Source organism: Carassius gibelio, chromosome A25 (assembly GCF_023724105.1).
Source record: "Carassius gibelio isolate Cgi1373 ecotype wild population from Czech Republic chromosome A25, carGib1.2-hapl.c, whole genome shotgun sequence".
Classification (NCBI taxonomy): domain Eukaryota; kingdom Metazoa; phylum Chordata; class Actinopteri; order Cypriniformes; family Cyprinidae; genus Carassius; species Carassius gibelio.
The window spans coordinates 17,490,936-17,504,219 of NC_068395.1; the positions used below are offsets into that span (position 1 = coordinate 17,490,936).

A 13,284-nucleotide genomic window follows, 5' to 3' on the forward strand; every position below is an offset into this window, starting at 1 on the left:
CATCCTCATCAGATATTTCTAGAATGTAATTTTCCCTAGGCCATCGTTATTGTTGAGCCCCGTCTTCAGTTCTTACTTTTATTTGTAGCAAACTATTGTTTGTTGTTTTGGCTTGCTTAGTTGGGGTCACTTCATCTACAGCGATATTGTTGACTTGATTGCAAATAAATGTACAGACACTATTTAACTGAACAGAGATGACATCACTGAATTCAATGATGAACTGCCTTTAACTATCATTTTGTATTATTGACACACTGTTTTCCTGATGAATGTTGTTCAGTTGCTTTGACGCAATGTATTTTGTTTAAAGCGCTATATCAATAAAGGTGACTTGACTTGTGCTTTGTGTTCTTCAGGTGGTCAGCATTATTGAGTCTCGTGCGAGAGCTGTGGACCTCATGACTCACAACTACTATGAGCTTCTGTATGCTTTTCATATCAATCGTCACAACTATAGGAAAGGTAAAACTGATGGTCAACGTTACATTAAGGTTTCAATTTTTTGGGGGAAAGGATTAAATAATAAATAATAAACTAAATACTCCTGCAACTTTATATTATTGATTAATTGTTCAAATGAGAAATGAAAGTGATTGTTTTGGCCTTTAAGCCAGCAGTAAATTGTTTGTGTGTTCAAGCCGGTACAGTGATGTTTGAGTACGGTATGCGTCTGGGCCGTGAGGTGCGAACTCTGCGTGGTCTCCAGAAGCAGGTGAACTGTTATCTAGCTGCACTCAGCTGCCTGCGTCTCGTTCATCCGGACTATGCATGGATTGTGCAGCCCTCGTCTGGAGCAGCGGTAAGCATCTGAAACATTTTGAATTGCTTGGAGACTCAGTTAGCAATAGGGCTGTCACTTTTAGTGCGAAAATCGATTGCACAATCGATCGGACCAACCAAAAAAAGTAGACGCGAATTCGCCTCATTCGCGCATCTAGTTACAGGAGATTCTGAGTTATGAAAAGGACCATTGCAAGCTGACAGTGACCGGCTTTTTTGGTGGAAAATTGGCAGTAATACCCCCACCTTGCGCAGCTGTACCTGAGTGTTCCTGGGACATCAGTGCGGTTGGAGCACGTCTTCTCAAAAGCTGGACAGCTGCCTATTCAACACCCTATTTTTTTTTTTTTTTTTTTTTTACGTCTTTTGTACTTTAGTACTTTAGTACTTTATTGCACTGAAGTATAGCAAGTGCAGTAAGTCACAAAGTCACTTTAAATATTTACTTTAAAGTCACATTTAAATAAATAAGGCCAGACAACAGCCTAAAATGCTGAATTATTTAAATATCATATAATTAAATACTAATTAATCAAGTTATAACAAATTAAAAATATTAAATGCATTATTTAATTTAACTATATTTAAGTTTTATTCAAGACAGACTACCTGCTGTAGTTTTGTTTAAAGGTACAGTGGTCCAAACCTTCCTCCAAATTCTGAATGGATTATGTAGAGAAACGGAGCAAAGATAGCTCCCCTTATGGCACAATGCAATTGACCTGAAATTACAGAGCTTGCTTATCTAAAACTGAAAGTAATCATGCATATGGTCAATTGCACTTATCAACCACATGAGGAAACAGTGAGCATAAGTTACATGGTGTTGCTTTAGTGCTTATGAGTGCAGCTGCTATGTTTATAGCAGTAACCAAGTTCCCAAAGCGCCACCTGCTGTCAGAAAGTGAATTTGCATTTTCATTCATTCCTTCATTACAAGTTTTGTGAAGCATGTAATCTGCCTCTGAATTGCACAGTACTCTTTGTGTATACATCTATAACATAATTTTGTATCATAATGTATTTTAATATATATCATGACTTGACTTTTGACTAGTATGAACGACCAGGCACATCACCAAAAAGGAACTATGATGGCGAATTTGCTGCAAATCCAGGTAATTCCTCCCCAAATCACCCTGTAAAATTGTGTGGACAATACTCTGTTGTCTCATTATTGATAGGTGAAGATCAACACTCATCTATTTAACATTTTTCTGTGTGTCCCCCCCACTTAACATATTATTTTATACCTTTGGATTGATACAAGCACAATCATTGAAGATGATTAAAATTTAATATGGTTATTGCATACCTTTTGCAATTTTGCTGATTGCTGACTGCATGCAAAACATATAGCATGACCATTGTAGTATAGGCCATGATTCTGGTTCTTTCTCAAATTATTGTTTTGAATGAATCTAATCTAATGAATCATTACCTGAATTAGCCAGCACAAATGCTGAATGCATGTCTGGTGTACTCACACTAGGAGTCTTGAACCGTGCTCAGGTACGGTACGCCTGCAGTGTGAGCATTTACTGCAATGGAGCACAGAACAGATACTATTTAGTGTGCACTACTGTCAACATTACGCCCACAAACATACTCTATTACTACTACTTCAATACAATTAAATTAATTTAATTAAATCAAGTAGATTTAGGTTTTTAATGGCTCTGGTTCATACCTTATTGATGAACAGGAAATGTAGTTTGCGAATAAAGTTGAAATTATTTCATTAACGCCAGCTGCCTTCATAATAATCTGATACATAAGTGAAAACAATGCACTGCATTTATTATAAATTATTTATTATTAATTATTTGGCAGAATATTAGTGAAAGTGGTTTTCTCCGTTATCTCATACATGATGTAAAAGTGCTCTGGCCCAGAATGTTTATTGCAAGTGAGAGCAGGCCAGCTGGGGATTGGGGAGGGGGGATACTTGATTTTCTATGCACCACAATATGAATTGAGGCATCATAATATTTTATATTTTACAGTTTTCTTTGAAATACTGTTTGTATATTTTAAAAACTATTGGCCTAATAATCTGATAATCAGTGTGTTTTTGATCTAGTTATATCTGCAACATCTGTTCGAGTTGTTTTTTTTTTTTAAATGCTACAAATGTACAAGTTTTTTTGTCATGTGATTACAGTAAGTCAACAGATTGACATTCTTGAGCTGAAAGACTTGGAGAAAGAGTATGTTCTTGCTCGGAGTCGTCTGACATTAGCTCAGCAGGACCCCCCTTCAGCCGCCATTGCAGGTAATGACATGCTTCCTTTTGGAAGATGCTTTTAAATTGTTGTTCAATTATGTTACCTTTATCAATATCAATAGAGCTGTGCGATTAATCGATATAGTTTAAATTTTGACCTTCAACTATTATGAAAATATTTTTTTATAAACTTTTCTTATGGGGGTGTGCTTTGCATGGCTTTACTTAATGCTATTATTTATATTTGAGCTTGCAAACACATTTTGCCTGAATATTTGCAACCGTTTCCTGAGTTCTTTTAAAAAGTAAACTTTATCCTGGTGTTATTTCTCTTACAGGTGGTGCATCTTCACAAGAGATGGTGGCTCTGCTGGTACAAGCAGGACTTTTTGACACAGCCTTGACACTATGTCAGACCTTTTACTTATCCCTCACATCTGTATTTGAAGGACTGACCTTCAAGTAAGTTGATCAATCCTGTTACTGTCTAATCAAAATCAGCTGGCTGCTTTTTGTTCTGATTTCTGCACTGCATATTTTTCTTTGTTATAGGTGTATTAAACTGCAGTATAAAGGTGATCAGGACCAGACGGAGGTGTGGAACTGGCTTGCAGCCAATCAATTGCCAACTGTCATTACTACTAAAGAGTCCAGGTCTGTTAAAATACTCCTTGACCTTGATCATTGCAATGAACTCTTCATTCCTTCTTCCTAAACTGAATTTCTCTCCACACAGCGCGACAGATGAAGCTTGGCGGCTGTTAGCTCATTATTTGGAGAAATATCCCTCACAGAATGCTCAATATCATTGCTGTGTCATCAACAAGCTGCTCTCACATGGAGTGCCAGTGCCTGATTGGCTACTTAATGCCTACAAGGTGGATGATTATTTCTTTTATTTTTTTTTAGCATTGCATCTTATAATATTTATTTTCCATGATCTTTTGACATAAGAGTAATATTGTACAATATAATTGTAATATAAAAAAAAACATGCTGTAATTTTCATACCTTTTTTTTTTTTTTTTTTTTTATAAATCTGCAAAACTTCCTGTTTTTATTAGGAAATAGAGATGACTGCCTGCACAGACAAATATCAAAGCTTAATATTTTATTGTCACACACTGGAGTGTTAGTGAAGTGATTTTAGTATTAAAGGAGACAGTTTAAATTGGAGATCTAAAATCATGGTAGAAATGGTTTTTAATTTCTAATGGGTTAATTTTTTCTGTTTGTGACCCCGTATATTTATTTTGATTGCTTCGTTGTGATGATTGATAGCCCTGCATAATGTTATGAACCATTGTCGTTTACGATCTTTTACGATCTTTGTCACTTCGAGGTAAAATGATCACAGCAGCAGAGTCTTATCAAATTTACTTGGAGCAGATCTGTTCTGTTTTTTTTTTTTAAGTAATAAAATTAACATAAAGCAAAGCTTACTTTGCTATCTTTACTTATTGTATGTTTACTTATTGTATGTATGTTTATGTTCATGATTTCTACACCATCTCTGTTTGTATAACACAAAGGGTGTTTGTGTTTCTCTTTCAGGAAATTGATGCTGCAGCGCTGTTGCGTCTCTATCTGAACTATGATCAGCTGGAGTCAGCAGCTGAGCTTGTGCTGGAGTATGTGGATGCTCTGCTCGGAAAGGGACATCAGTATTTTGGTATAGAGGTATGTATTCAAGATTTCTTTTTCACAACAATCCAAACTAAATTAAAACTTTATGGTCTGTTCTTGACGTAACTGTCATTAATTGCTAAGAATACAAATAATGAAAGTCAAGATGAAACACTCTTTCCAAGGTAATTCAGTGTTTCTATGATTTATACTTGATCTGTAGATAAAGATCAATGATTTTCCATTAAAAAAAAATTAGTTTAGTGCCGTTTCTAAAGCATGATACATATGATAGTGGGGGGCACTGTGACATCACCCTGTAGGCGCATCGGCTGTTAGCGTCACACTGGTTCTCTCTACAAAAAGCCAATAGGATTTATCAATAGGCTTTTTGGATTATTGCAAAAAAATAAGTACTGTGTTCAATGAGAGCTAATTAACTGCACGTTTTGTCAATTAAGATAATGTTCACAAAAAAAAAAAAAGCCTAAATACACTAACATTAGGCTATAACTTGGTCGCTCTTCTTCAAAGTCACCACTACCGCGTTTCTGAAAACTTTTGAACTTTTTCTAAACATTTTGATAAAAGCAAACCATGATAATTATTTACTCTGTGGATGAATTTTAATTTTAATCCACATTACATTTTTATAAAAACAAAAACATTGTTATATGTGCTCTTTATGATAGTATTCCTTTTTGTAATAGTATTTTTCTATACAGTTGTTATGAATGTTATTCATTTTATTAGTTTATTAGTTACAAAATTTTATAATTGTGCTTTCAGGGGCCAGATTCACGGAACATTAAGAAGAAATTTCTTCTTAACTACCGTTTTCCTCTTATTTTTAACTTTAGAAAAAAGTTAAGAATATTTTGTATTCCCAAAAATCTATTTTAAGAATATTCTTATCTTTTTTTCTTGAGATTGTTCTTAAGATAAAACCTAAGAAGAATTACAATTTTTCAACAGAATCTTCTTAAAAACCATCGTAAATAACTTAACAGCCCCAGACTGGTTTTAAATCCCAAACAGTAGGAATTATTTAATAAATGTATAGGGTTATTTCAAATTAACTGTTATATCTAAGCATTACAACAACAGCTACATATAATAGGGCTGTGGTTTTGGTTTTATATTATAATGTCATGTAGTAAAATTTTATAATTTAAATGGTAAATTTTATAAAAAAAATTCCTAGAAATTAAGCCTTGTGCAATGTAAAGCCATAGTTTTATGTTAGTTTTGGTGAAAACATAACGGCCACAAAGAGTTTAATTGGGGAAAAAAAATTAATGTCAAACATCAAAACTAATTTTACTGTCGTCAGAAACCGTGATGCGAGTATTGCACTGAATGCACAAAACGCCCCCAAAATGAGAGGAAGCTGCGACCCTGGAGTGGCTATTTTTAAAGTTACTGTTCAAAAACACCCCGCGTTAAAAACGTGAACCTGGGCGCCAGTCAAACTCACAAATGAAAATAGTGTGCGTGCTTGTTATAATTATTATGGTAGTGTTTTTATAAAGTCTATGGGTAATCTTCAGGAAGCGCAAAAAGTAAATTGTGTGAGTTATCACTGTCATTTATTCATTCAGAATAACGGCTGTTGTTTTCTTAAGAAAAAAAATTAAGATGTCCTTAAGAATATATTTGAGAACTTAAGAATTTTTAAAGAATTGCATTTAAGAACATTCTTACGAACTTAGTGGAATTTATCTATTTAAATTCTATAGTTTAAATTATAAAAAAATTATTTATTTCCTCAGATATTTGTGAATCCGGTCCCTGATTATTATCATAATGTATTTGAATGATTATATGGAGTGCATGCATACCCCCTTAGTGCGCTTACCTTCTCTGAAGCATAAACTTCTTTGAAACTTAGCTATTGCTCTATCAATTTACAGCCTCATGTCCTTTTTCATAGATTATAAAAAGAGTATAAAGAGGGGCGAGAATCATTGCAATTCTGGCCATATAGAGCATTGCAGCCTACATACCCATTTAACAACTTGTTAGCAACCGCCTTTTAAAAAAAAAAAAGTAAAAACTTTATAACCGTCCTCTTTTTAAAAGGCACAGCTACTGATAATTTTTAAGCGAGGGGCCCACCAATCACATTTAATATAAGCACCTTACATACTGTTCAATCAAGATAAGAAATGAAGTTTGTACCAACACATATAGAGTTATACCAGATTATCTTTGAATATTAAGAATGGGCAACAACAACAACATACAGGGCAAATGAAGCAAAATAAATCAGCATACTGATTTAAAGAAGACTTGGAAGTGCTATCAACAAAACCCGTAAGCATAAAGACCAACCTCATAGCAAACCAAAGTGAATTTTGGTATGAAAAACCTTATACAACCATTGTCCTTTTAGAATCCCAACTGTCCTTTGGAGAATGTCATTTGAACTTAACGTAAAGGATGTAGAGGATGATAACTGACAATGTCTTGTTCAATGACCATAAAACACTAATCCAACCCGATGACCATCCACCATGTGCTTCCCAACTGAGGCTTTAGTTGTTGCAGAATGAATATTCCCAAAAAGATCCAGATTTACAGGATAAACAAGATCGGTTTCTATGAAGTTGTCAAACTGGAAATGCTCCTCACATCCCCATAGTTCCTATTAGCAATACTAAAGAGTCCTTCTACATAGGATGTACTAAAAAAGTGAGTTAGCTTGCTAACAACCCCATACTTGAGGAGAAAACCATTCTTCCACTTCACCATACGGATCTCTCTTTCCTCTACCACCTCACTGGGATTTAAGCCAGAAGAGAATAGCAATTTAGGATACCTAGTGGACAGGAGTAGTACTACAACCTGCTAAAACCATAGTAACAGAACTATGGACTGTTACAACTTAAAAAAAAAAAAATCACGAGCAGGGTGTAACTGGTGTGTTCTATGGCGTAGAATAAAACGTGAACATATCTTGAGCTTCTGTGAACCACATACCTTATTTAAGGGATTTAACCAAAATCCTGTTCAAAAAACCCATTGACTCTGGGATGATGGAACCGGAAGTGCTAAAATGCTAACTCCCTTCTGGGTTTTCACCAACAAAGTGACATTATATTATATACTATATACTAATTATATTATATTAGTTATTTTTTATAGCCTTCCTTGTTCTATCCTATCTATCATATGTTGCTGCCTCGTTACTGCGGCTCGGTACAGCATAACATCTTATGTTTGCACGGTTTGCATTTCCACTTTACCGCTTAGTATCACTTTAAAGTTTCATTTTTTTGAACAGTTGTTTGAAATGGATTGAATCATTATTTAAAATAATCTTGGATATTTTTGAATTCCCTAAATCATAAATGCAGCCGGGTTGAAGCCTGCAGTGATGTTTTTCTTTTTTTATGCCAGCCGTCCCCTCTGCATATTTTTTTGAGAAATGTTGCAGTCCTGTTGCTGTATGTTATTCTGCACGAAACTTCATTCCAATAAATAAGAAATATTGCTGACTTGTGCGTTTCCAGTGCTCTCTTTACGTCCATTATTTGACGTTCAAAAAGGAAACTTCTTTTTTTTTTTTAGACATGGAAAATCGATTTTACAATCGATTCGATGAACACTTGTCTTAAAAATCGAAAATGATTTTTTCACATTAACAATTATGTAAATATACAAATTACTTGTTTCTCATAAATTTTTGTATTACCAGTCCCTCCAGAAAAACGCGGTTTGATGAAAAAGAGAAAAAAAGGTGACCCCCCCCCCCCAAACACCCTGTTCTCACTAGGCTACTACCTTATTGTAAAGAGTAATTTCTTATGACTTCCTATGAGAAGCAAGCATTCTAAATCACATAATATTTAAGTTCTCGTTCTGTTTTATTTCAGACCTTAATTAACACATGGCTCAAACTTACAAAACATTGAGTCAAACAAGTTCTCTAGCTTTACAAAAGGAATATTCAACTACTTCTGTAAAAATGAATAAATAAAATATACACACAAATATACAAATGCTTTTTTACAGGAATTGCAAAGTGCAATCTCTTACTGCAACGTAAATTATTTTACATACTACTAATATACTTACAACTGTAAGGTTTTGGTACTATTCTGTAACAAAAAAGTACAATCTTACAACTGTAGAGGTGCATCAACTTCTGAATAAAACTACAACAGTCCACTGTGAAAATGAAAGATAACTGCGTAGCCTTTAACACTGGCCTATCATTCGCCATCCTTATCCTCATCCCTCTCTCAAAATAATTTGCCCCCACTGTCATGTAACACACCGGGTAACTGCTTCGCGCGGTCTTTTGCGCTTATTTTTGTTGGCAGATGAGAATGATTTGCGTCCTTTACCCTGGTTTCACCGCGGGAACAGATGATGTTCACGTAGCGCAATTACGTCACTTCATAAGGTTCCCATTGGAAAATAATGGTGTGTGAAGTAAACGCAACATTTTTCAACTTTCTGCTAAGATATATGTGACTTTTTTGCAAAAAAAAAAAAAATATTATTATGAAATCATGCTACCTCCGCATATTTTGCTTCCTGAAATCTGCAATTTATGCGGCGAAAGTGCGGCATATTTGAAAAAATGCGACCCCCGCATAAATATGCGGCCCTTGGCTGATTATGCATTAAATCACGCAATCGCATAATCGCATTTTTCTGGAGGGACTGTATTACAATAATTTGTTTAAAAATTAAATATTTACCTTGTGTTCTGTGACATAGGCTGCACTTGATCTTCATATTTTTTTTATATTTTACTCTGTTAACTTTGCATCAAACACGTTTTTTAAGTAAAAAAAGGATACTGTAAAAGGATACAACTAGTACATGACATTCAAAGATTTTTTTTTTCATATAATGAAATAGAAATCATAAAAATATACATGCGCTTTTATTAAAATTATTTATGCAACAGATCTTTCACAAAACATGTATTAAAAACACACAGGTAATGAAAAACACATAACTTTAATGTCAACCTACCCTAATTACATTAAATTTTACAGTTAGTTATAAATTGTCATCAAATAAAGTTAATAAAACATACATGCAGAAATCTATGAGCGTCTCGAAATGATCGTTTGACAGTCGCAAACTTTATAATCTTATAAATGGCTGTTTGAACAAAATCAAATGTACAGTATTGCAGATTTGAGTAGTTTGTGTCTGAATGAAGAGATCCCCATTGACTGACTAAGCACTGACACTGGACCTCATAATCAGCAGAAGAAAGAATGAAGCATTCTCGATCTGCATGGTATGGGGCAGCTGTGGCCTAATGGTTAGAGAGTTGGGCTTGTAACCCGAAGGTTGCAGGTTTGAGTCTCGGTGCCGGTGTGTGTTCATGGTGTGTTTAGTTCTCACTGCTGTTCGTGTGCACTTGGATGGGTCAAATGCAGACCACCAATTCCGAGTATGGGTTACCATACTTGGCAAATGTCACAACGTTGACTTTTTTTTTTTTTTCACTTTCATCTTAATGAATTCCCACACAGATGTACGCAATAATGTAAGGAGGATGTTTTCTCTTGTCTTTGATATACCACTATAATGAAAAACATTAATCATTTATACCTTGCTAAGTTTCATAGATAAGTTTCCCCTTACATTAAATGAGAATGTCAAAGACCAGATGGCCAATACAAATTTCTTGGAATCAGATCGGTTCTGAAAAAAATTGTATCGTGCATCCCTAATTAGTTTACCCCCTTAACTGTCACTCACATTTTTGAAGATAGACTTGAATACACATGATGTGCATGATACAAACCAAAATTTTTATAATTCATGTCTGAAAACATTTTGTAACGTGATATTGATGTACCATGCAATGTTTGATTTTAAAATGGGCTTTAAAGGATGAATTTTGAAATGTTAAGTTTTCAGTTGATATATAACTTCTGATGATTTCTAAAATGTGATGGAGAAAAAGGCAACGAAGAAGTCTTTTTTTTGTTTTTAAACAAAGGTCAAAACTCCTGTTATAATTTAGATTTTTGAGGGTGCACTCTTGTCATAAATTGATCTATTACTTTTCCTACATAATTTTTAACAAAAACATTGGTAAAATATATATTTGGGAGTCTTAGACCTTTGAAATAACTAGGGGTGCTCTGATCACGATCGGCCGATCGTTATGCGGATCTCGTCAGTAAAGCCGGTTCTCTAATCAGCGTTTAATTCCATCAGGTGCGTGATTTCACATAGAGCAGCTGTTACTACACAGAGCCGTTGTTAATAGAGAAGATGCGCAAATCCACTTCATTTTCAGCGTTTATTGGTGCATCTTCTCAGTTAACAACAGCTCTGTGTAGTAACAGCTGCTCTATGAGAAATCACGCACCTGATGGAATTAAACGCTGATTAGAGAACCGGCTTTACTGACGCGATGCGCATTAACGATCGGCCGATCGTGATCGGAGCACCCCTAGAAATAACCCATTTATTTCAATAAATTACAGAAAATAGTTTTTTTTTTAATCTGATTAATCATTTTAATAAACAATTTGAAAAAGAAATGGTATGTCTACAGTATTATTAAATATTAATGTATATGTGTATATACAGGTGCTGGTCATAAAATTAGAATATCATTAAGGCACACAATCCACGTTGCTTGATGTCCAGTATAAAGTTTCCACAGTCAGTGATGGTTTGGGGGGCCATGTCATGTGCTGGTGTTGGTCCTCTGCGTTTTCTGAGGTCCAAGGTCAACACAGCCGTATACCAGGAAGTTTTAGAGTATTGTGAAGAGGAAAATGCGCTATGTCAGACCCAACAATGCAGAAGAGCTGAAGGCCACTATCGGAGCAACCTGGGCTCTCATAACACCGGAGCAGTGCCACAGACTGATCGACTCCATGCCACGCCGCATTGCTGCAGTAATTCAGGCAAAAGGAGCCCCAACTAAGTATTGAGTGCTGTACATGCTCATACTTTACATGCTCATACTTTTCAGTTGGCCAAGATTTCTTTGTATTGGTCTTAAGTAATATTCTAATTTTCTGAGATACTGAATTTGGGATTTTCCTTAGTTGTCAGTTATAATCATCAAAATTAAAAGAAATAAACTTTTTAAATATATCAATCTGTGTGTAATGAATGAATATAATATACAAGTTTCAATTTTTGAATGAAATTAGTGAAATCAACAAAAATTTTCTGATGATATTCTAATTATATGACCAGCACCTGTATAATGTAAAATGTATATATCATTAAATGCGGGTTTCACAATCCAGTTTTACTGGATTATTACACTTTTTGCAAAAGAAATTTTGCAAATTTGTTAAACATCTACTTCTACACAGTACTCTGAGTACATTTATTATTTTCCTTTTTATTTCCTGACAGCGGCCGCTCTCAGCTACAGCATCCCTGGTGTGGCTGCCTTATACATCGATCGATCAGCTCTTAAGAAACCTCAGTGAAAGTCAGGTCAATGAAAAGGTGAAGTATTTTTCACTTACATATGTCATGATGCCTGATATTTTTATCTCATGATTTTGAACAGAAGTTTAGAAACCTGTTCTCATCTATTGAGATGGGTTAGATATTCAAAAACAAGTGAACAACAGTGGAGTCTAATCTATTCAGTAAAAATCTTAATTTTCAAAGTGGGCCATTAAGAAAACAAAGTATGATGACATTTTGCATGTATGGTTTTGTGATGTACTTTGTCATTGACAAACAAATTTTTTGTTTGACATTATGAAACTGTTTTGACACAATCTGTATTGTATAAAGTGCAATACAAATAAAGTTGATTTGACTTTACTTCTCTGTTTACAGATGTACAAGAATCTGAAAGATAAATTAGCAGAGTATCACAGACTGGTGGATCAGAGCAGCAGACACCGACTCATGGCCCGTTAACGGCCACTCAGAACTGCACTTCGGTCACCTACGGGAATATAAATAATGTTGATGATAAATGATTTGTTTGTGGCGTGTTGTTGAGTTGAGCTTTTTCCTGACTTTTATATAGATAGTTTAAAACATCTTAAACTTTATATGTTGTACTCTTGACTCAACTGGTGTCATTTAAATAAGGAATGCAATAAAACAGTTTTGTTTAATTGATATGTTTCAGACCTCTTAACTCTTTTCTGACCAAAAATAACCTATTTTAATTGCGCAATATGTATGATTGTTTTTATTAAAATACCCAAAACCACTAGTACAGTGAGTGTTATATATTTTTCTGACTTGGGAAATCAAAATTTTTAACTAGTGACACAGACCGTGGTTAGCACTCGTTAGCTTGTCATTAGCATTTTCATTCGAACCTATCGCTGTTTTCTTTTCTGCTCCTCTCTCATCAACATCAAACAATAATTTTTAAGTTCATCAAACAACCGCAGTAAGAATATTTCATCAAGCACAGTGAGTAATGGCTTCTCCTGCTATTGTTATTTGCACCTTTGCCACAGTTTATCTATCTCTGTCGCAGATGAGGGATTCACATGTGATAAATGCAGGGAAATAGTTAGGCTGACAGAGAAGATTTCAGAATTAGAGACACGCATCCAAACTTTAATTGAGGACAGTAAGAAAGTTAGGGCTCTAGATACAGCTTTGGATGCATCTAGCTCAGGGATTCCTGTACATTGTTCGGTTCCAGCAACAGAGCCCCTGCA

The 13,284-nt window shown here is 34.8% G+C and overlaps 1 protein-coding gene across 1 annotated transcript in view; it reads left to right on the forward strand.

The window, feature by feature from the left end:
• nup160 (nucleoporin 160) overlaps nucleotides 1-12,727 on the forward strand; it is an 82,011-nt gene extending 69,284 nt beyond the window's left edge. Inside the window, exons 27-36 of the mRNA XM_052543733.1 lie at nucleotides 360-465; nucleotides 642-802; nucleotides 1,841-1,901; nucleotides 2,948-3,058; nucleotides 3,349-3,472; nucleotides 3,563-3,664; nucleotides 3,747-3,888; nucleotides 4,565-4,690; nucleotides 11,999-12,094; nucleotides 12,437-12,727. Of these exons, the coding sequence (XP_052399693.1) occupies nucleotides 360-465; nucleotides 642-802; nucleotides 1,841-1,901; nucleotides 2,948-3,058; nucleotides 3,349-3,472; nucleotides 3,563-3,664; nucleotides 3,747-3,888; nucleotides 4,565-4,690; nucleotides 11,999-12,094; nucleotides 12,437-12,520 (1,113 nt within the window). The 3' untranslated portion in view covers nucleotides 12,521-12,727. The remainder of the gene's footprint in view (nucleotides 1-359; nucleotides 466-641; nucleotides 803-1,840; nucleotides 1,902-2,947; nucleotides 3,059-3,348; nucleotides 3,473-3,562; nucleotides 3,665-3,746; nucleotides 3,889-4,564; nucleotides 4,691-11,998; nucleotides 12,095-12,436) is intronic.
• The last annotated feature ends 557 nt before the right edge of the window (nucleotides 12,728-13,284 follow it).